Here is a 24,610-nt window from a genome sequence, read left to right as displayed (position 1 = left end):
TACAGATCTCACTGACTTACACAACTCCATCAAAACCACTTCTTAAGAAGATGATGCCTTACCATATCCTTCATCACAGCTCTCTCACCCATAAGTACCTTTGTGAATGCCTCCCTCATTTAATGTGTCTTCTTAGAAGCTCTCTTAGAGACCAGATCCTCCCACTCGTAACAAAATCTACACTCGACCCAGATGATCTCAGCAACTACTGGCCCATCACTCACATTTCATTCATCAGCAAGATTATTGAAAAAGCCCCCTATGTTCAGTTCCAACATCACATCAGTGCTACCCATTGCCTTCACAATTACCAGTCAGACTACATATCATGCTACAACACGTAGTCGCTACCACGTACATCGTAGACAATGTCCTCATGACCACTGATAAAGATGGCCCCTGTCTCCTCCTATTGCTGGATCTCTCAGCTGCCTTTGACAGAGTCAACAATCTCAACCTCATAAGCACCCTGGAGTCTTGAATAGGATTCACCTGCAGTGTCCTTCACTGGTTCTCTTTCTTTTGTTTCTTTCTGAATATGAAAATATTGTCAAATATGAAGAACTCCCTTCTTTTGCACAAATTGTATGGGTGTGTTTAAGACAGTGTTAGATGTGTAAACTGGGTGTTAGAAGACGTTTGAAATGTTTGTGAATACCGTGCATAGCTTTCAGTATATGCACCACATTCCTAATAACTCTTCCCTGCACCTCCACTGTCAGTAACCATGTCTCTACCTCTAGCTTTGTTCTTATGGCAACAGAAAATCACTATGTTAGAAAATTCCTCAAATGATGATTTTGAATCATAATTTGAGAATTGTATTTCTAATTCCAACTGTTTTGGTATTAAGTGTAATTTACTGCCACAATAAGGCATAACATGATTGCCATTATCAGGAATCTCAGAAAACAAGAGGAATTGTAAATGAACCTTTTGGCAAAAGAGGGCAGGCTATCCTTATTTTCAAATATAATAGTTTTTCTCCAGATTAAGCTACAAACTCACCTTCATTCCCCCATTCTTCAGTTTCCTTACAGACTGCTTCTTTCTCATTCATGTACAAACAGCATACAGCAGATGGATCTTACAACCATCACTTACCTCTGATAATCAAATAATTTGTCATAATTCAGATCTTTGTAGCCAGATAAGGAACAGGAATATGCTGTACAGCTCTTGAGCCAGTCTACACATCCCTGAGCCATAGTATCAGGTGGTGTAGCTCACCCTACTTTGCTCTTCAAGCAGACTGTCTACATAAACACCCTGAAAACGCAAGGTGATACACTGGTGGCCCACCCAGAGATCATGTGAATTACATGCAGGACCTCTCTCTAAGTCTACTGTTCACTTTAGAAAGAGTACAAACAGTTTCTACTTTCCATCACACACTAACTGAAAGATATAAGGTGTTAGAATGATTTTGCGATTAAATGTTAAGCTTCTGGGGCCGATGTACTAATAAAAGCGGGGACAAAGATCCCAGCATTGGTGTGGCAGCAAGGTAATAGTAGCACAGTTTAAGAAGTTATGACCTAAAGGGCAGTAAACCATTCACAGAGAAGCAAAGAGGTCATTCTGTTTCATGGAGGCCAAGGATCTCTCAAAGACTTTTTATGAAAGTGGTGAAAAGTACATTACTAACTGGAATAAAGCCTCTTACTAGAAGGAAAAAAGATGACTGCTGGAGAAACAATTGGCTCATTGAGGAGGGGACAATCAAGAAATCAATCAGTCGATTTCTTTAGTGCAGGTAATCTCCCGGGAGGGTATCCAGGCATTTGCAGACCCGAGGGGCTCAGTTGAGCAGCCGGGTCTTGAGTGATCTTTGGAATTCCAAAAGAGAGGTGGTGGTCCATAGCTGTAGGGGGAGGTCATTCCATGTCTTCGCCGCAAGGTAGGAGAAGGAGCATTCTCCTCTTCTGCTTCGGTGGGTGTGGAGGGTTAGGGCGAGCGAGAGGGACGCGGAGCGCAGCTATCTGGAAGGTTGGTAGAAACTCAGGCGGTGGTTGATGTAGGTGGGTTCCTGGTTGTGTAGTGCCCTGTACGCATGAATCATCAGATTGAATTGGCATCTCTTCTGTATGGGGAGCCAGTGGAGTTTTGTGAGGTGGCGGGTGATGAGGGTTCGTCGAGGGAGGTAAAGGATGAGATTGACTGCGGTGTTCTGTATGGTCTGAAGTCTATGTAGGAGGTGTGTGGTGATAATAAGTAAGGTATTAGATAACTCCTAGTTTGTCTCATAAAGTTCACCTCAGAGGACCAGGTACCTGATCACTGGAGGAGACAAAGCTGATAATTCATGGAGAGAGCTGAATATAGGAGCGTAAAGCTAATGTCTTTCAGTTTATGCAGGATGTTAGCTCCCTTCACTGTTGAGGTAGTTTTTAACAACTGAATAATTCCTGCTATTCACTGTGTTCCGCAACAGCCACATGTGATTAGAACATTGGCATGCTGGAAACTCATTTGAAGATATTAGAAGGTCAGAGAGGGAATACCTACTGGTAAAAACCTTCTACTCCAGCATTTCATTTGTTTCACCCCTTATGATTTAGAACTTTCTGCAGTCAATAGGTGGACTGTTCTAACCGCTTTGTAGCACTTCTACCTAGGGCTATACCGGTTGTTAATCGCCTGTGGCTTGGGCCTGTACCTCAAGTAGAGTGCTTTTAACGACAGTATAGCGCCCTCAACAGGTCCTTGATCATACCACGGTTGGTTACTTAGATAAACACTGTTTTTAATACTCCAACATGCATTTCTCCCGCTATTACACACACAGTACTCACCTCACGTCCTTTATTTGTCCTCGGAGTATGCTACGCCAACCTGATCTCCAGTAGAATGAAAATAATTGCAAACTATACTGAACAAAGTAAACATTCTATTAAAATATATTTAAATAGCTTGTCTCTTCTCTCCCTAATAAATCAGCCTGATTGAGGCCCGTTCAGGAGATATGTGCAATGCCTGTGTACTTCTTGTGAAAAGATGGAAGAAACTACCGAATGAGACCCAGAAAACATGGAATCATGTAAGCCTTTATGTCCAGTTTTCGGTAATGTGTATTTTTCTTGTATCTGTGACACTTATGGACAGGTTTGAGTACTAGGTAGATTCTCGAACCTCAGCTCTTTATTTTGACAGTTTCTGAGGGTGAAAGGCATCTTCCCCTGTGACCCTGCCCTTTTTCCTTTTTCTACTTCGATTGTGCTTCCAATGCCTCCCACAGTAATACCATCCTCCCAAGATCCGGTTCAGTTGGGTAACAGTGACTCCTTTTATTTACTGTGCGTAAACACTGTAAAAGTCTGGTATCTCTATCTATCTGTCTGTCTGTCTGTCTGTCTGTCTGTCTGTCTATCTATCTATCTATCTATCTATCTATCTATCTATCTATCTATCTATCTACACAGACATACATGCATACACATATAGTTACACATATAGCTATTTATGTATATATTATACAGTGGTGGTTACCAATGTGTAGTTACACGTGCGTCAAAAGTTTCAATAAGATGAGTGTTTTTTGTTTTGCTCATAGCTTTTGCACCGTTTCACGAATGTTCACAAAACATTCCAGAACCAAAAGTTCACCCACCTCAGCCTTTTTTTGGAGATGATCCATCAAGTGGTAGCTGAGAAAAAGGAGGGTCCCAAAACACTTTTTTCCCCCATGCCTTTTCCAAAGGAAAAATTAGACAACTATACAGGAAAACAGCTGACCAAAACAACACCAAATTGCTGTCAAACAGTCCTGCCGTTTTAGAGAAGTTCAGGTTCAAACTTTATAGATAACTCTTGCTGCAGGACTCCAGCAGGAAAAAACATCAAAATGCGGATTCTGATTGGTCGGTTCTGCAGGAGTCCCGTGGGACCTAACAATTTAATTGAGTCTGGGACTTGGTCCTCGAGTCCTGAAAATCTGTTCAAAAACATAAAAGGGGAAGGGAAAAGATACTCTTGCCCCCTTGGCCTTGGTTGGGGAGGGGGGTAGAATATCCTGCCGGACCACATTAGGGGCCAAAAACTAAAAAAATATTTTCACCTGTGTGATCCTTCGGAACTCAGTATGGCCCCTGTTGTCCTGTGGGACTAAAACAAACTTTGAAAAAAGTACATAAGAAAATGTCAGCGAAGCGACAACCTACTCCCATCGTGCACCACCTTTGGGCGTGCGCAATGATGTGTTGGGCACAGGACCTAGCTGCAATGTGTGTGCGACAAGAGGTTGGCTATAAATGTATTGTAGTATGATATATCTTTATATTAAAAAACGTATAAGTTCTCTGTTAAAATCAAAGGTGAAAGTGGAGGTAGGTAGTAAGATTTCAACTTATGTGAAAGTAAACCTTAGAAATTCCCCGAAACAGCACTACAATTTAAAAGCCATACAACTAGGGAAATCGCCAGTTATATGTAAATGTCATAAGTAATAATTTGCCCTGCTATGATGCACTGCTAATGACCTCACATATTATACTACTGATAACATCTGAAATCTATGGCGGTGCAAGATATACTTATGTCAGTTACGTATAACTGGCTAATTTCCCTGGTTTTATGTTTTTAAACGGTAGTGCTTTTTCTGTGAATTTCTAAGGCTTTTTAAAGTAAGTTAAAATCTTAATGCCTTCCTCTCATATAACTCAATTTACACCTTTGTTTCAGTGACTATAAAACTGGAATTGCTGTTGCATACAGCCACTGTGCAAGTGTACACACAGACACTCTGTCTTTCTCTCTGCCTCTTTAGCTGCTATCATATAAATATATTACCTAGTTGTGTTTTTATTACACAAAATCCAGTGGTATAAAAAACAATATTTTACAGGGAACCATGATATTATGCAGATTATGTAGCAAATTAAATGGCAAAGGCGATAAAGCCATAGCATATTTGGTAAATGATGTACACACCGAATCGCATAAATTCACTGACCCTAACCACTGCCCATTGTTTATCAAGAATCATGAAAAGTAAATTGAACCTAAACATTGTAATGCCAGATATCAGCTATTGTTAGCTGCACTTTGAAGAAAACTGCCTTTCCAAGCATAGTAAAATGCAATATAAAATATATATTCAAAAATGCATTATACATAGCAGGTAGTAGCCCTGGCCTCCCCGCAGGACTTACTTGTGCCAAGTCCTCTGACTGATCAAGGACACCAATAGTGCCACCTCGATCTCTCTAAATCGCTCTCTTTCTCTCATTCTCTCTCTCACTTTCGCTCATACTGCTTTTTAGGTTTCGATGCAAAATCCCTTGTATTTAATATATGTTAAAAAGGGGCTCTCTAATCAAATTACTGTGTTCATTCTCTGTTGTGTGGAACTTCTTTTTTTTGTTTATTTTCCCTGGCTTCACGCATTAAAACAGCTGTGTTACATTCCTGATGTTTTCATCATGACGCCACCGAGGAATAGTCATTTGATCTCACTCTACACTTTATGTGGACTTAAGATTTTGAACTCGATTTTATGACTTTGTTTTGGGCAGTTAAATTAGTGTGCCTGCACGAGCCTGTGTGAAGATCTCACGTGTCGGCTGGTGACATTTGAAAGTAGTGAGGCGTAAAATTAGAGTCCCGGAGTGCACCACAGCGAGCTAGCTTAGCCGGCGTGCCCGGACAACATTAGGGGGGTTCAGGCAGGTTCTCCTCCGAGAAAAGTTTGAAAAAAAGTGGACAAATTGTGCATTTTCAAGCAGGGCCGGCTTTAGGGCAGTGCGACTGGTGCGGCCGCACTGGGCACTGACCTGTGGAGGGGGTGCCAAACTCAGGGGCGCTCTGTGTTTAGCACTAACTTAGGATAGGAAAGATGAGGGGCACTTATGCCCGGTGCTGGTGAGAGAATCTGAGGAAGTGATCATAGGGTTTGGGGGCGCCAAAAAATGATTCTTGTACCGGGCACCACCAGCACTAAAGCCGGCCCTATTTTCAAGCAAATTTGAGAAAGCAAGAAGGTTAATAAAGCAATTATAAAAGTACAGTTATTACTTTAATAAAGAGATGTCATTAATTTAACATAATTAGTAGTAGTGGCCATCAAACACATAAATTAGAAACACTTATTCTTTGTAACTTTCACAAACCCTATGATTTCAGTCATGCAACATTGGCGCCACTCTTAAAATTGTTGCAGCAGCACTACAGCCTTCAATCATGGCAAAGCACAGCGAAGACCTTCACCCAGTGGCTGTGCACGCACTTACACATGCTGGAAGTGTGCCTATGGTGCTAATGGTAAACCCCCAGGGACATCTTATTTAGGGGCCCCTGGTAGGAACAGCTTTAAATATATGATCCAGTTTCAGCTGTTTCATGCCATCTTTGACCAGGTCACTGACAGTGCACAGCTACCCCCACTCCCAATCCTCTAAAATTCTAAGTGTGTTTACATCTATATAATATTCAGGGATAGTGATAAGGTGTGTTTTCAATATTGCAACACAACAGCAGCTCACTAATATTAATGCAAATAATCTGTGTGACGCCCTCCCATTTCTCAAATGCGTGAGGTCTTATTCCTGCAGATAATAACAATCTTGTAAACCCTGTACTTCTCTGAAAAATAACGTTCCAACAAAAACGATTAAATGAATGCATGATTATTTGGTAGACTAATAGTACAGACAACAAGGAGCACAATGTTAATTATTAATAGTATAGCTGTTTTAATTGTAGTCAAAGAAAATATTTTTGGGTAATTCTGATATGGGTACAGAAAAATATTTATGTCTTGTGAAGGTTAGGCCTTATCTAGTGAACTGCAGACAAATGGTGAGATAAATCCATGTGGAAATCAACCCTATTTATTTCACGTTATATATTACTTTATATAATTAAACCACTGGTTTGAGAAAGCTTTAATTATAAGCAGTTAAGATTGAATGTGTAAATATTAGGATCAATTTAGTGTTTTTACTCTGTGTGTATGCGTGCGTGTGTGTTTTTATTAACTGTACATTTGTGGATGTTGCCAAGGCTGTGTTATTTATACGCAACTGCGGACAACAACAACAACTAAGCAGTGAAGCACATCTAATGGGCTGTCACTAGGAACTTCAGAAGTAGAAATGTATTTATTTTCTACTCGGTTACAGGTCAGGCGGAGCTCAGCTCTTCCCAGTGCGTCTCCCGACTTTCTCCCTGCAGGGCAGTCTGTGGCAGACACTCACATGTTTCTGATGCGTGGTGCGTGGCAGGGCCTAGCTTGAAGCTAGGCCCAGTGCCACACACCTCTGAAACCAGCAGAGCGGGCCTAGCTTCAAAACATTTCCGAGTGTCTGCACCAGACCAGTCAGTCTGCGTTCCGGCTATATATAAAAATTAACACTCTTTGCGGTGCAGAGTGACTGCATGCAAGAGTCACTCTGCACTTCAAAGAGTGTTAATGTTTATTTATTGTTTTTTGCATATTTATATAGCGCACATTCACATTGCCCAGGTCACAGGTCCCTGAAGGCTGCCGCTGCCAATAGAGTAGTGACGGACGTTGCAGTACTGTGTGCACGAGGACGCTTCAGGCCTGCTGGGGGCTGGGGCAACGAGGTCAGGCGGAGCTCAGTGAGTGTGCCTCCCGACTTGCTCCACTCCTTTCCGTAAACAATCAGCAGTGGACATGGCATGGCGTGCACGTTGCATGAAGAGGGGAGGGGGAGAGAGCAGTCCAGAGAGATGCTGAGCTAGGGGGGCATCAAATGACTAATCACTGCATGGCTTTACAATACCAGGAACAACTTCAATTCATCCATGACGATCTTGGGAAAAGATGCCTCACCGTGGGACTCCACCTTGTGGCATACATACTGTGAACCCACCCCCAGCACACAAGCAAGAAACATTGGAATAATTATAAACAGAAAGCTGGACATATCCACTCAGATCAACACAGTTGCCATGTCATGCTTCCACACCCTGAGGACGCTGAGAGAGATATACATATGGCTACCTTACGATGCCAGGAAAACCATCACCCAAGACTGCATCACCAGCAGACTGGACTATGGGAGCACCCTCTGCGCAGGTATCCCCAATGAACTCATAAAAAGACAACAATCCGTCGAGAAGGCATCAGCCACACTGGTCCTCAATATCCCACGCCGATACCATATCACCTCACACCTTAGGCAACTTCACTGACTCTCGATACATAAGAGCATACATTTCAAGCTCCTCACCCACACATACAAAGCATTAAACAATGGAGACCCAGCCTACATGAACAACAGTGCAGAGTTCCACCAACTCTCCAGGCACCTCTGCTCTGCCGAATTTTCACTAGCACACTTCCAGCACTTACACAGAAGAAGATCAGGAGAATGTGCCTTCTCGTACATTGTTCCTAAAGCATGTTATGACCTCCCTCTCCACATTAGAGCCTCCTTCTCCCTTCTTGATTTCCACAAGAAGCATAAGACCTGGCTCTTTGAGTAGTCACTTTGAGGCTAGCCTCACACTTCTGCAAAGCACCAGGGTACCCTCACTGATGATTGTGTGCTGTAAAAATACCAACTAGCCCTCCTGTTACCTCCAGTAAGTCCCACTCAGTGGGATTGCTAAGAGGTCTTCGGAGGCCACGCCCCCTTTCTCCACCACTCTGCAAACGCATCTCCTGGCGCACTATTGGTTGGGGGGTGAAGTCCTCTTAGATACTGATGGACCTCCTGGTACTTTCTAGAAGTCCAACACAGTGGGATTCCTGAGAGCTGGTTAGAGGCCCGCCCCCTTTCTCCACCACTGTGCAAGGCATTACTACTTTAAAAAAAATAGACATTTACAGAAAAAACAAAGGTTACAGGTAAATTATAGTTAGGAAATGGAATTAAAGAAACGTAGAAATTCACTGAAGAACCCAAGGTTACAAGGACGTTCTAGTTAGGCTCAGATTTTACTTGCACAAAACCAGTGAAATTCAGCAGTTATAGTTAGCTGAGCTTACTATAACTCACACCCTCGTAATGCACTGCTTGTGACCTCACATATTACATCACTCATGACATGTCAGTGACATCACTGATGACATCTCAAATGATATCACTGATGACATCACTGATGACATCATCCACAAAATAATTAACACACCCACTCCCACCACAATAGAGCCTTTCATACACCCACTCCCACACAACCATTCACAGACCCACACCAGTACTTACACACCCACTCACTGATTCATAGATCTACACACACATCCACCCACTCACCCATACAGCTACTCATACACTCACTCACTAATACAGCCACTGACATATCCACTCATACACCCATACAGCCACTCACACACTGAGTCCGTCACCCATAGAGATACATACCTGCTTACTCACCCATACAGTTAATCACACAGCTACTTACTCACCCATACCGTTACACACACCCACTTATACCAACACATACTCACTCACCGATACAGTCACTGACACAAGCACACATTCACCCATACAGCCACTCATACACCTCATCACTCGCCTATACTGTCTTCCAAATACCCAGTTACTCACCCATATACCACTGACACATCCAGTCTCTCACCTACACAGCCATACACACACTCACTCACCCTTACTGCCCCTCACATACACATTCACTAACCCATACAGCTACTGACTCATCACTCACTCATCCATACAGGCAATCACACACCCCCTCCCTCATAAAAACAGACACTCAGACACCCATACAGGTACTCAGACAACCAATCAATCACCCATACAGCCACACACATACCCACTCACACACCCATACAGCCAATTTAGGCACCAATTGACAGACTGATACAAATATTCACACAACCAGTCACTCACCCATACATTCACTGAGACCCCTAATCACTCACTTATACAGTCAGTCACACACCCACTCAATCATCCATATAGGCACTCATACACCCACTCATTCACCAATACACCTTGGTGTATATTTATTCAATACTCCTAAACTTTTTAAAAACACTCACAGTCACTGGATGATGTCATCAGTGATGTCAACTGAGATGTCATGAGTAATGTCTTGAGTGATGTCATTGCGGGGGCGCGTGTTATAGTTAGCTCAGCTAACTATAACTGCAAAATTTCAATAGTTTTGAGCCTAACTATAATGTCCTTGTAACCTTTGTTTTTTTCAGTGAATTTCTAAGGTTTGAAAAAAAATATATATATATATATATATATATTCTTGCAAATTACTCTGCTCACACAAAGTTTGTGGTGCACACACAAGTTGATTTTCAATCGTAATTTATTGTTTCACCATGGCTGACAAACACGTTTCGGCCGTAACGGCCTTTGTCAATGTCAGTGTGCTCCTTATTATTCCAACAATATATACATCACATCCCATATCATAGTGAATGACGGACTAAAACAGCCATATAATTTTTAAAGGAACATAGCGGCCATCTTGAAATGGTCAAATATGCGGTCATAGCTGCAATTATGCTATCCTATTTAACTTTTTCTTTTCAAACCAAAGAAAAACATAATATTCGTAAGAACATCTGAATATTCATTTTGTCATACTTTTGCTTTAGCTGTATAGGACAAATATCCAGGGTTATAATCAATATTATCCCGTCCGAACTAAAATTAATTTAGCGGTTTCAGTTTTTATCGCAGCCATCTTAAAACAGGCAAGAGAACAAACATGATTCATATTTATACCATCCCATTAGTCTTTTTTCTTTTCAATCAAATTCATGGAAAAATATCATGTCAAGAAATCATCACCACAGTCAATTTGACATGCATCAATTAAATTCTGCCCTGAATGGGCTGACACCAACCATTACGGTCCTTCTTATCCAGACCGAAATGACAATTGCTGTTGGTGTTCTTAATCATTAGATGTTTCATTCTTTTTACTAATCAGGGCTTAATAAAACATGTAAATCATAAACCATTATTAAGGTATAAAATCAATAATGACAATTCATTGTGCCGCCCAATGTTCCTTAATGACAATGTTGATAAAATTGGGCATGGGAGAAAGGGTAACTGTCCGATATTTATAAACTTTTTTGATTTTGAGAGGACTCTATTATTTAAATTCGATTTGCATATTCCAACCATTATTTATGTGGTCCTACATATATATCTGATGAACCATATTTCAACTCACCTCTCTAATATGTGCCTCAATCAATCCCTGTATGAGCTGAGACCAACATAGTTATAATCCTTATATCGCTGACCTTCAGTTTGTCACCTTCCCCTACCAGTCCAACTATCATAGATCGACGTCCGTCAGTTAAACAACATCATATAGCATTTTCATCATAAATGAGGGGACAGGCCTTCGGCAACATCTCTGTATACTTTAAGTGGTTGAGCTCCCTAACCAACATGAACCCATAACTCTTCTTCACTGTTAAGTCCATAAGGAACTGATGTTCTTAATTCATTAATATATTTTGACTCAAGTTGTCCCAGAGTTCTCACCCTATCACCTCGACTTTCCAGAGTCGGTACCTGGTCGATGCAAAAGAAACTTAGGAGTTGACTGTTATTCTTATGTTTAGCCGCAAAATATATGGCAACGGGATAACTATTGTTGTTTCTGGTTATCGCCCACATATGCTCTAAGACTCTCTTTTTGGCCTGGTGCACCGTGTTACCCACATATAGGAGGTTGCACAGACACACCAGACAATAGACAACAAAATCAGTGTTACAATTCAATAGTTTTGTTATCTGTTTCTTGGAGTCTCTGCCTGGGACCTGAAACTCCTTGACTTTATTGCTTTTCTTGCATGCCTTACATTTTAAGCAAGGATATAAACCTCTTACTTCTGGGATGCCCCTATCTTTATTGGTAAAATGGCTATGTACCAATAAATCCTTAAGAGAGGTGTTTCTCCTATAGGTGATGCTTGGATGTTATGTGATTACATTACCAATTATACCATCTGCATGTAAGATACTACAATGTTTGTCCAGTATCTTACGTATTTCACTAGAATTCATTGAGTAAGTCAGAATTAGTATGGTTATTCCTTCCTGATTCTCCCTACTCGTTTTATTTAGGGGCTCATCTCTCATTCGCTGGTCAGCCCTATCTGCAGCTGCCTGTAAAGATTTGTTTGGATAGTCTCTCTGTTTGAACCGTTTAGGTGCCTTATCTTTTGCCACATCATAGTTCTCACCTATTCCTTTTGAGACGGAGCAGCTCTCCATAGGGGATACTGTTAACCAGACAACGTGGATGTTGGCTGGTATAATGCAAAACAGCATTACCCGCAGTTGGTTTACGGTATAATTTGGTCATCAGTTGGTTGCCATTCACATATACCAACAAATCTAGAAATGCAACCTCAGAGGAGCCAATGTTGCTTGAAAAATGTAGGTTGTGATCATTAGTGTTCAAGCTGATAATATAATCTTCAATTTCTTCACGGGATCCTTTACAGACGATAAAAATATCGTCAATCTATCGGGCCCAAATAGCTACTTTTTGTGCCCAAATCTCTTTGTGCCCAGCCAAGGCCACGTGTTTCTCCCACTAGCCTACAAACAAATTTGCGTAGCTGGGGGCAAAGCACGTGCCCATTGCTGTCCCCTGCTTCTGAATATTTAGCTGATCTCCAAAAGCAATGTTATTGTGTAGACAGAATGACATGAATTGTATTATCATCTGGTTGTGTTCTGCAAATTTCCAGGGTCTGGTTTTTAAAAAGGTCTTAACCGCCTCCAGACCCTGTGTAGGATTGATGCAGGTGTAAAAACTTGGAATGTCGAGAGTCACTAACAGAAACTCATCTTCCCACATGATGTTAGCGATCACTTTGATAAAATCAGTGCTATCTTTGACATATGATACCAAATCATACACAAAGGGACAAAGTGTGGTGTTAACCAAAATAGATGTGTTCTCCAAACCAAATATATATATATATATTTATTTTTTTCTGAAAAAAACAAAGATTAAGGGGACATTATAGTTAGGAAATGGGGGAAGAAGAAATTGCCAGTTAAAACATACTGCTTTAAGCACACAAAACCACTGAAATTCACCAGTTATAGTTATGTCAAGTAACTATAACTCGTGCCCTAAGGTACGCATTACTCACGCTCCTGCCATGCACTGTTTTGTCATCAATGATGTAATTGCAGATGTTGCTGTGATATTATTAATAATGTCATAGAGCATGTCATGAGTGATATAATATGTTGGGTATATACACACACACACACACACCTACTGGCGGTTGCCAGTAGGTAGTTATAGTAAGGACCTTATTTCTATCCAAAACGCGTTTTTTCTTTTGGCAATATCTTTAGCGCCATTTGACGAATCTTCGTGAAATTTTGAAAAAGTAAGGGGGCACGCTGGTCAGCTCCTGGCTTAAAAGTTTTGGGGTGATTTGTCAAGCGGGGGCCGAGAAAAAAGAGGGGTCCTAAAACGTGTTTTCCCCATGTAAATTTCCATAGGAAATTTTGGAACAGGCAACAGCCCGAACTGCAGAACGTAATTACACCAAATTTAGCAAAAGGGTAGCTCTTGGTTCAGAAAGCGACCTTTTTTTTAAATGGTGTAAATCCGTTCAGTAGTTACAGAGAAATTCAAGGAGTCAAAAATATATATATCTGAGCACTGAGGAGGAGTCGCGACTCCTCCCGAGCACAAGCTGACTTCTGATTGGCTGCCAACACGCCAAACCAGGAAGTGTTGGCAGCCATCTTGTGACTCAGTAATCGAGTCACAAGAAAACAGTAAAACAAAGATAAAAAACAAGAAAAGGGGACATGGTAGAAACACGCTGACCCCCTAGGCATGCTCAGGAGGGTCCCACAGGGATCCCACAGGGCCAAAAAAAGCATTTTTTGAACCCGTTCCGTGCTTGTGTTGGCCAACTGCCGACGCAAGCACTACCTTGATGCTGCAGCGCACGTCCGTTGGCCGACGCAGCCCCGCCTACTCATTAATTCTCCCGCACTGCGGGAGAATTTGCGCCGCGGTAAAGTGGTTAAAACAATTGGCCGAATTCGCGCTGGGTGCGCAAATCCATCCCGCGCTTCGTTTCTTAAAGTCGCCGGGTGGGCCAGGTCCCGGGGGCAATGCCAAATTAATTTGTGAGGGCCCCCCGGGACCCAGCGCAGGCCCAGGGACCGGCACCTCCCCGGGGCTTTATTATTTATGCACGGGGGCACGCCCCCCCCGCAGCCCTGGTGACTGCCACTTCCCTGGGGCTTTATTACAATAAGGAGGGGGGCCTCACGGGCCCCCCAAGCCCCTGGGACTGGCACCTCCTTTTGAAGGCGGCTTATTAAAATTGGGTGGGGGGCTTTCGGGCCCCCCCAAACCCCGGGGACCGCCACCTCCCCGGGGCTGAGATAAATAGTGTGGGGGGCTCGAGCCCCCCCACACTGCCCCGGGGACCACCACCTCCCCGGGGCCTCCCCGGGGCTATGCAAATGGAGGGAGCCCTTCATGGCCCTGGGGACCGCCACCCCACAGGGCCGGCTCCTGCTATGTCCCGGGGTGCCCACCCCCGGGACATTGCTGTTTGCTATGGCAGGGGGGAGCATACCTGCCATAGCAAACTCTGCTTTGCTTCAACGAAGCACAGCAGGATTGCCTTTGAGCAAGGGGAGCTGCATGTCAGCAGCTCCCCTTGCTCAAACGCAATGCCGGCTCCCGCAGGAGGCGGGCCCGGCAGGGACTGTGGGGGCATTGGGGCTCCCCTTCACAGTCTCCAACGCTCAGGGCCTGCCCCGGGAGGGGGGCCACTCGGCCCCTCCCCTTTGATCTATTTTTTTTTTTTTTATTCGGTAGGCTGGCCCCAAGGGAGGGGGTCCACGAGGCCATAATTGGCCTCAGGAGGGTGGCTACACGGCCCCGCTCCCCAAAAATATTTTTCAAAAAACCAAGGCTGGCCAGGCCCCGGGGAATGGGGTCCCCGGGGCCATAATTGGCCAAGGGGAGATAGGCTACGCAGTCCCCCTCCCAGGAAAATGTTAAGATTAAAAAAAAAAAACAAGGCCAGGCCCGGGGGATGGGGTCCCCGGAGCCAGAAGTGGCCAGGGGAAGGGGGGCCACGCGGGCCCCATCCCAGGAAAATTAAGAAAAGAAATTAAAGAAAACGAGGCCAGGCCCCGGGGGATGGGGTCCCCGGGTCCATAAGTGGCCCAGGGTAGAGGGGCCAGGCGGCCCCCTCTCTGTTTTTCTTATTAAAAACAAAAAGCTCAGGCCCTGGGGGATGGGGTCCCCAGGTGGCAAAATTAATTAAGGGAAGGGGGGCCACACACCCCCCTCCAAAAAAGCAAAAGCTGTCATTCCCCGGAGGCCCTGCCCCCTCCATGCACCACTCTGCAAATGCGCCCCCTGGCGCGTTCTAAGTTGGGGAATTAAGTCCCCTTGAATACTGAGGATCACTGTGGGCCAACTAGCCCACCAGGTACCTCCAGTATGCGCCACAGAGCTGGATTGCAGATAGGTGGTCCGAGGCCACACCCCTTTTTACACCACTCTGCAAACACAACTCTTGGCGCACTGCTGGTGGGGCGATGAGGTCACCTTGTGTCCTGAGGACCTCAGGACACAAGTGGACTTTATGCTCCGAGCAGTAGTGCGCCAGGAGGTGGGTTTGCAGAGTGGTGTAAAAAGGGGGCGTGGCCTCAAACCACTCTCAGCAATCTAGCTGTGTGGGGAATACTAGAGGTACCTGGTGGGCTAGATTGCCCCCAGGGACCCTCATGAGGAAAGGGGACTTCATCCCCCAACCATGAGTGCGCCAGGAGGCCCGTTTGCAGAGTGGTGGAGAAAGGGGGGGTGGCTTCTATCCACCTCTCAGCAATCCCACTGTGGGGGGCTTACTGGAGGTAAGAGGTAGGCTAGTTGGCCCCTAAGGACGGCCAGCAGTGAAGGGGACTTCAATCCCTATCCAAGAGCGCACCAAGAAGCACGTTTGCAGAGTGGTGGGCAAAGGGGGCGTGGCCTGTTATGAGAACTTACAAATCCTGCTGTGTGGTACTTACAGGAGGTAATAGGAGGGGTAGTTGACCCCCAAGGATGTCCTTGCAACTACCCCTCTTGTTACCTCCAGTAAGTCCCACACAGTAGGATTGCTAAGACGTCTTCGGAGGCCACGCCCCCTTTCTCCACCACTCTGCAAACGTGCCTCATGGCAGACTACAGGATGGGGGATGAAGTCCACTTTACTCCTGAGGGACTTTGGGGACCAAGAAGCCCTCCTGGTACCTCCTGTAAGTCCTACGCAGCGGAATTCCTGAGCGCTGGTTGGAGGCCCAGCACCCTTTCTCTACCACTCTGCAAACGTGACTACTACTTATAGAAGCATCTTTCTGCACCTCTGACTAAGAGGTAGTTTTAATCCCCCTGCCCTATTAGGTACTAGGGCCTTACAGAGGAGGTCATGCCAATCACAGGGGTACCCCAACGCATAGTGATCCCTAGTGTATGTAGGTGTTTTCACTGTATTCTAAGTGTCTTTTAGCATAGCACTGGCTCTAGGCCTGGTTAGTCAGAGTCAGTTACCACTAGAACCAGTCAGCAAAAAGTTGGGGGCACAGGATGACTTTGCAACAAGTCCTCTTTCTGTACCTCTGTTGGTTCTTTCTGCATATCTCTTGCCTTTTTCTGCACTTTTATTCGTATTTCTGTACTTCTGTTACCTCTTACTGCATATCTTTTGCTTCTTTCTGCACATTTCTGGACTTCTGCTGCCTCTTTCTGCACTTCTCTTGCTTCTTTCTGCGCCTTTCTTCTTCTTTCTGCACATGTCCAACCTCTGTAGGCATAGTTAGAAATTAGCATTTATCAACCTTAGAAATTCACTGAAAAAACCTTAGGTTTCAGGGTTGTTATAATTAGTAATTAGCATTTAATAAACCTTAGAAATTCACTGAAAAAAAACAGGTTTCAGGGACGTTATGGTTAGTTGGACATTTCACTTGTACGAAACCAGAGAAATTCGGCCATTATATTTAGTTCAGCTAACTATAACTCGCGCCCCCGCAATGCCCTGCTGATGACGTCACATATTACATCATTCATGACATGGTCAGTGATATCACTGATGACATCTCAAATGACATCACTGATGACTTCATCCACGTGATAATCTGATACACCTCCTCACACCCTAATATAAACTTTGATACACCCACACTAATACCAGTTACTACATACCCACTCACTGATTCCTAGGTATACTCACACATCCACTCATTCACCCATACAGTCACTCATACCTGCTATCGCTCAGCAATACAGCACTATCATTCGCACTCATATACCTATACAGACACTCACACACCATCACTCATCCATAGAGTTACACACACACCTAGTCTGTCATGCAAAAAATCAATCACACTCCCATTTACTCACCTATACAGTTATACACACACCACCTCACTTATTCATACAGATACTAACACATACTTACTCTCTTATACAATCACTGATACAAGCACACATTTATGCATACAGCCACTTTCACAATCACTCGCTCTCACATGTAGTCATTAATATACTCCAACACTCACATATACTGCCTCTACATATGTAGTTACTCACAGATGTACCACTAAGACATCCATTCACTCACCAACACACCCATACACACACTCACCCACCCATACAGTCTATCGCAGATGCACTCTTGGACCCATACACCCAGTGAATCACCCAGTCACACATCTATGCACAGAGTCAAACACCCCCCCACCCACCCACACAGACACTCAGGTACCCATACAGATACTCAGACAACCAATCAACCAGGAGGAAGCACCCCGCCTACCAGTACCGCAGCAGACTAGAATGACACTAGCCCCAAAGTAAAGGGGATGGTCACTCTCCCAATTCGTCCAGATGACCCTGGCGACTGTTGATGTTGGCGAAGAGCACTCCACAAACATATGTACATCAGAGACACTCTCAAAATTATTTTTTTTCAACTAACTGGAGGCCCCTTCGACATTTTGGTCAACCTTGATGAAGATAAGTAGGCTTTATGAAGGGTGAACAAATGGTTCCTTCTAAACCAAGTTGGTTTAACAGTGGCAAAGACGATTTTAAAGGATGTTTGCCACAAATGTTCCCACTGTTCATTTGGTATAGTAACCCCCCACAAGTCTTCTGCCAATTTAAAATCCCCATCCACTGCCTCCTCAATAGCCCAGTACAGGAAGGAGACCTCCTTCCTCCCAGCCGGTCTTGTAACTAGCTGCTCCTTAAGAATGTTACCTATGCCTATGGGTTTTTTCAAGTTTGGGACCAACTCTGAAACTGAATGTATTTGAATTTTGGAAAACGCTCTTCCACCCTCTTGTGTAGTGATGGCCAAGATAGAAGTATGCCCTCATGAGCCAGGTCTCCCCACACCTTTGACCCAGCTACTCTAAGCGGAAGAGCTAGCCTGTCCTTTAGGCAATCTGGTACGCCTGGAGAGTCCCACAGGGGGGCACGGCTTGAAAAGTAGTTAAGACCCGTAAGCCTTTTAATGCTAGCCCATGTTCTAGCCTTCCCTGCAAGAAGGTTTGATCTTTTTGAAGAATTTTGGTTCTCTAAATTTGAACAGGAAACCCTCCTGAGATAGACCAGCCCCCTTTATCATTGCAGAGAACATGGACCCCACCCCTGTATTATCCAGAGTTTTTAAAAGCATCCTAGAATGTGATAATTGAAAGGCCCATGCGTAATATTGCAAATCCGGCAGTGAGAGTCCTCCCTTCTCCCTCCTGCATCCCAGCTTCTTCCAGGAAATCCTGGTACCTCTATATGCCCAGACAAAAGGGTTGCTAGCCTGTTGGAGCTTAACTATAGCCGGTTTGTCGAAGTGTAATAAAATAGCAATAAAGAGGAAGGTGATTTTTGGGAGCACCACCATCTTTACCAAATGAATCCTCCCAAGAATGAACCCAGGACTTCATAATTTTTTGGTACTCCCTTGAAACGCTTGCCAAGTTGGTCACTGAGATCTTATCAATATCTTGAACTTTTCTGACCCCCAGAAACCTCATGTCCCGCTTGGTCTGGTGCTGACACTCCGCCAAATTCCAGGTCATGACCTCAGTTTTCTCAGCATTCACCTGGTAACCAGATACGTGCCCAAAATCTCTTGCCAGCCTTATAACAGCATGGAAGGTCCTAGCGAGGTCCGCAGAGAAGACCAAAATATCATCGACGTACAGGGCCACCTTTCTCGCCCAAACCCCATGCTTAAATGGTAAAATGCTAGCCTCCTCTCTTAACCACTGAGCAAAAGGCTTAATATAAAGGTCAAAGAGGAGGGGAGATAAAGGGCAGCCCTGCCTAGTACCCCTGGTGATCTTAAAAGGTCTTGTCAAGTTACCGTTAATCAGAAGTCTAGCTGACGGATCTTGGTAAATCAGCTGAATAGCACGGCAAAACTTGTCCCCCAGATTAAACTTCTCCATGACTGCAGATAGGTACACCCAATTGATCCTGTCGAAGGCCTTGGTGGCATCTAATGTTCTAATCAAAAGGGGGTTCTCAGTATCTGAATCCCATCAAGAAGAGATTAGGAACTTTTGTGAGACATTGGAGAAGAAAATTGGCATCCTAAATACTAAAAGAGGCACCTTGGAGAACACAGTGGGACAACTGAAGGATGACCTTGGAGCAGCCGCAGCTGACATACTGATTCTCAAGAATGAGGAGTTGGCTCTTCGAGACAGGCTTGAGATGTTGGAGAACAACTCCTGAAGAAGCGATTTGCGTATTCTGAATGTCCCGGAGGGAAGGGAGGGGGGCGATCTCAATTCTTATATGATTTCACTTTAAAAAGAATCTTTGCAGATCGAGGAGTCAGAAGAAGATTTGAGGAAGGACATCCAGAGGGTTCATAGAGACCCTTTTAGAAGGAACCCCAACAGAACAAAGCCCAGGAAAATTCTTAATAACTTCCATACCACTCCTTGAAAGAAAAGATTCTCAATATGGCCTTAAAGGGGAAATCATTGAAGGCCAAAGACTTTTTATTTGAAATACACTCAGAATTAGCCCAAGTCACCCTTGACAGGCAGTGGGAGTTGGGCAGGAAGTTGGACGATTTCAAAAAGCTCCTGTGCTGTGGCTCAACTTAAATTCCCAGCAACTTTGAAAGTTATGCATAATAATAAAATGCATAATGTAAGGTCGGCACAAGTAGCAGACGACTTACTAGAAAGTCTGGGGAAGGGCGAAATATAGCAGGCAGGCCTATCCCTGGGGGTGTGGCACCCATCCATGGTATCCACTTATAAAGAACAATATGGCAGACTTCGCTAGTAGGACTTCTAAATATATATTCCTATATATTCCTATCTTCCTTTCTGTTTTTTTGGTTGCTAAAATAGCACCAGAGTGGTAATTACAAAGTCATCACATAGGGGTCTACTTTGGGACACTTGGCTAATGGAAGTTTAGGCTCGGGCTCTAGCTCTCCTCTACTTCTTTTTTTGTTTTCTTTTCTTGATTACAAGGGACATTGCGGGCGGCCACGGGGTGCAGTAGCTGGACTCTATCTGTCCAGGTAAATGGGGGGGTTCTCCTGGGAGGGGTCCGTCAGGAGGGAGGGTTGGGTGTACGGGGTGAGGAGCATTGGGGCAAAAAAACTCAAAAAGTTCCTCATTCACCTTAATGTTTGTTCGGATTGCCCTAGTTGTGTTGCGATTGGTCCGATGTTGGCTCTTTTTGCAACCTGGTGGACTCATGATTCTCTTGTGTACCTCTAAACCCTCATGAAAATGATTCAGCTTTTCTCCTGGAATGTTAATGGCCTGCCCGTAAATACCAGAAGGCTAAAAATTCTGCAATATTTAAAAGATTCTCCCACGCAGGTCATTATCCTTCAGGAAACTCATCTTTTGAAGGATGAGATCTCTGAAGTATTTAAAAGTCAAAAATGGGTAGATTATTTGATCTGCTCCAATCAGAATGCCAATATAAGGGATGTTGCTATATTCATTAAGAAGCAAGCAAAAGCCCGCATTTTTTCTGGTTGACCCATGTGGCAGGTGGGTCATTGTGAAGGTTATTATCTCGGGTTATCCACTTACCTTGGTGGGCTATTACGGCCCAAACCAAGACGACCCCTCCTCTCTTAAAACTATTTTATCCGAATCTCCTGGATTACCCAGACCTGGTGATCACGGCTGGGGACTTTAACATAGTCCTGAACCCGAAATTGGATAAGTTGACAGGAAGTAGAGCTAAGGTGCCCTCTAGATCCCGGATGTACCTCCAATCTATGATGGCACAGACTGGACTCTGTGACGTCTGGAGAGACAGATCGGGTGCTCAGCTGGGAGTCTCATACTACAATAGTAAATATGGCCACAAGTCGAGAATAAACTACATCTTGGTTAGTCACAGCTTGGGAGGCAAAATTAAGGACATTGGTTATTTAACTCCCCATTTGTCCAATCATTCAGGAGTCTGGTAAGATCTTGTAATGGCAGATAGTCAGCATTCTAGTGTCTGGACGTTCAATCGAACGTTACTTCTCGATGGTGAGGAGATGAAATATTTATCTCAGGAGACTGAGGGTTTTTTGGGTATCAACGTAGGCTTTTCTGCAACTTCTGTGGTTTGGGATTCCCTAAAGGCCTTATTAAGGGGCATGATCACGAGCAGGGTTTGTTTCAGGAACAGACAATATAGAGAAGAGGTGGCTCACATGGAGGCAGAGTTGAAAGTAGTAGAGCTGGGCCTAAATAAGGAGACTGCCTCTGAGAAACTGCAGGAAAATTTGGTTAAATTAAGAAGTTTAAAAGATCAGTTAGATACCATCCTTCAGTCAAGGGTTGCACGTAGATGGGAAGCCAGTAACCTTGCCCATTTTGAGTATGGAGAAGGTGCAGGCATGGTCCTGGCATGGAAGGCTAAGTCTGGCAGGTTGCGCAATCTGATCAAACAAATCGACAACATGGGTGGGGCTACTGCTCTGTCCACAGACGAGGAGATACGGGGCGCTCTTTTTTGGATTTCTTTCAGGATCTGTTCCAAGAAGATAGTGCGGTGGACAAAACCATGGCCATGGAGTGGCGTCATGGGAGCACACTTACCCCCCTGAATTTAACTCAGCAAGAAGATCTAGAGCAGGACATCTCTCAGGAAGAGGTGAGAAAGGCCATTCTTTCCTGTAAAAGCGGGAAAGCTGTTGGCCCAGATGGGCTGCCAATAGCACTTTATAGAACCTTGGGAGAGGTGGTAATTACCATCTTGGCACAGCTCTTTAATGAGATCTTATCCGAAGATGTGAGGCTTCCAGGCTCATAGGGAGAGGCTACCATCACATTGATCCTGAAACCGGGGAAAAACCCAGCCAGTTGTGGGTCTTATAGGCCCATCTTGCTGTTGAATGCAGATTGTAAAATCTTTGCCGGGATTCTGGTGGGCAGGTTGGGTTTGGTCGCAGGCGATATGCTTCACACCGATCAAAAGGGTTTTGTTAAAGGTAGGAACATATCTGACCTTACTTATGATCTTATTGGTGTAATAGACCTGGCCACAACTTACTCGCTTCCCCTTGATCAACGGTTATATTAGGGTGTGAGGAGTTGCATCAGATTATCACGTAGATGATGTCATCAGTGATGTCACTGACCATGTCATGAATGATGTAATATGTGATTCATCAGCAATGCATTGTGGGGGCACGAGTTATAGTTAGCTGAACTAACTATAACGGCCGAATTTCTCTTTTTTTGTACGAGTAAATGTCGAACTAACTATGACGTCCCTGAAACCTATGGTTTTTTCAGTGAATTCCAAAGGTTTTTTAAATGCTAATTTCTAACTATAACATCCCTGAAACCTATGGTTTTTTCAGTGAATTTTAAAGGTTTTTTAAATGCTAATTTCTAACTATGCCTACAGAGGTAGGACATGTGCAGAAAGAGGAAGAAAGACGCAAAAAGAAGCAAGAGAAATGCAGAAAGAGGCAACAGATGTCCCGAAAGACAAAAAAAGGTGCAGAAAGAAGCAAGAAATATGCTGAAAGAACCAACAGAGGTGGAGTAAGAGACCTTGTTACAAAGTCAACCTGTACCCCCAACTTTTGACTTTGACTAACCAGGCCCGGAGTTAGTGCCATGCTAAAAGACACTTAGAATACAGTGAAAACACCTACATACACTAGGGTACACTATGGGTTGGGGTACCCCTGTGATTAGCATGACCTCCCCTGTAAGGCCCTAGTATATAATGGGGCAGGGGGATTAAAACTACCTCTAAGTCAGAGGTGCAGAAAGATGCTTATTTAACTAGTAGTCGTGTTTGCAGAGTGGTGGAGAAAGGGTGCTGAGCCTCCGACCAGCGCTCATGAATTCCGGGAAGTACCAGGAGGGCTTCTTGGCCCCCAAAGTCTCTCAGGAGAAAATTGGAATTCATCCCCCACCCCGTAGTCTGCCAGGAGGCGCGTTTGCAGAGTGGTGGAGAAAAAGTGGCATGGCCTCCGAAGATGCCTTAGCAATGCCTCTGTGTGGGACTTACTGGAGGTAAGAGAGGTAGTTGGCCCCGAAGGACATCCCTGAAATACCAGCATTTGTAAAGCGCACTGATACTTCCGGAGAGGTGTCCCGGCGCTGGGGGCCGTCGGGAAGATTAAACAAGCTATTGCCCAGAGTCACATGGTGCTGGGTTAACCTGCCGCCGGTGCCGGGGATCGAACCATGAACCCTGTGGTCCAGAGTCAGGCACCCTGGCCACTGCGCCACATCTCTACCCCTCCTATTACCTCCAGTGTGTCCTACACAGCAGGATTGCTAAGTTCTTATAGCAGGCCACGCCCCCTTTGCCCACCACTGTGCAAATGTGCTCCCTGGGGCGCTCTTGGATGGGCATTGAAGACCCGTGCGCTGCTCGGAGGATGAAGTCCACTTGTGTCCTGAGGTCCTCAGGACACAAGAGGACCTCATCGCCCCACCAGCAGTGCGCCAAGAGGCGCGTTTGCACAGTGGTCTAAAATGGGGCGTGGCCTCGAACCACCTCTCTGTAACGCAGCTCTGTGGCGCATACTGGAGGTACCTGGTGGGCTATTTGGGCCCCAGGTACCCTTAATATTAAAGGGGAATTAATTCCCCAACTTACAACGTGCCAGGAGGTGTGTTTGCAGAGTGGTGCAGGGAGGGGACGGGGCCTCCGGCGAGATGCTGGCTTTTTATATTTTTTACTTTTTTTAGAAGGGGGGCTGTGTGGCTCCACTTCTGTTACCATTTTTGGGGCCCAGGGACCCCATCCCCCGGGGCATGGCTAGTCTTTTTTTTAAATAATGTATTTAGTCTTTGGAGGGGGGCTGCGTGGCTCCTCTCCTCAGGCCAATTATGGCCCCGGAGACCCCATCCCCTGGGGAATGCCTTGCCGTTTAAAATAAATAAATTATTGCAGGGGAGGTGGGCCGTGTGGCCCCCCTCCCGCGCCACTTCTGGCCCCGGGGACCCCATTCCACGGGGCCTGGCCTCACCGTTGTGGACCTTGGGGGAGGCCCCAATTCCCCCACGGACCCGCCGGCTCCCCGCCTCCTGTGGGAGCCGGCATTGCTTTTGCACAAGGGGAGCTGCTGACATGCAGCTCCCCTTGTGCAAAAGCAATCTGCTTTGGTTTTTGGAAGCAATCTTGGGTCCAAAAA

The 24,610-nt window shown here is 44.8% G+C and overlaps 1 protein-coding gene across 1 annotated transcript in view; it reads left to right on the top strand.

The window, feature by feature from the left end:
* Nucleotides 1-24,610, top strand: part of SINHCAF (SIN3-HDAC complex associated factor) — a 167,095-nt gene that overhangs the window by 100,003 nt on the left and 42,482 nt on the right. Inside the window, exon 3 of the mRNA XM_085650546.1 lies at nt 2,941-3,040. Coding sequence (XP_085506672.1) covers nt 2,941-3,040 — 100 coding nt within the window. The remainder of the gene's footprint in view (nt 1-2,940; nt 3,041-24,610) is intronic.

This window comes from Triturus cristatus, chromosome 4_1 (assembly GCF_964204655.1).
Source record: "Triturus cristatus chromosome 4_1, aTriCri1.1, whole genome shotgun sequence".
Taxonomy (NCBI): Eukaryota; Metazoa; Chordata; class Amphibia; order Caudata; family Salamandridae; genus Triturus; species Triturus cristatus.
The sequence above is the reverse complement of the archived record's forward strand: the minus strand, read 5'-3'. Positions and strand labels throughout refer to the sequence as shown.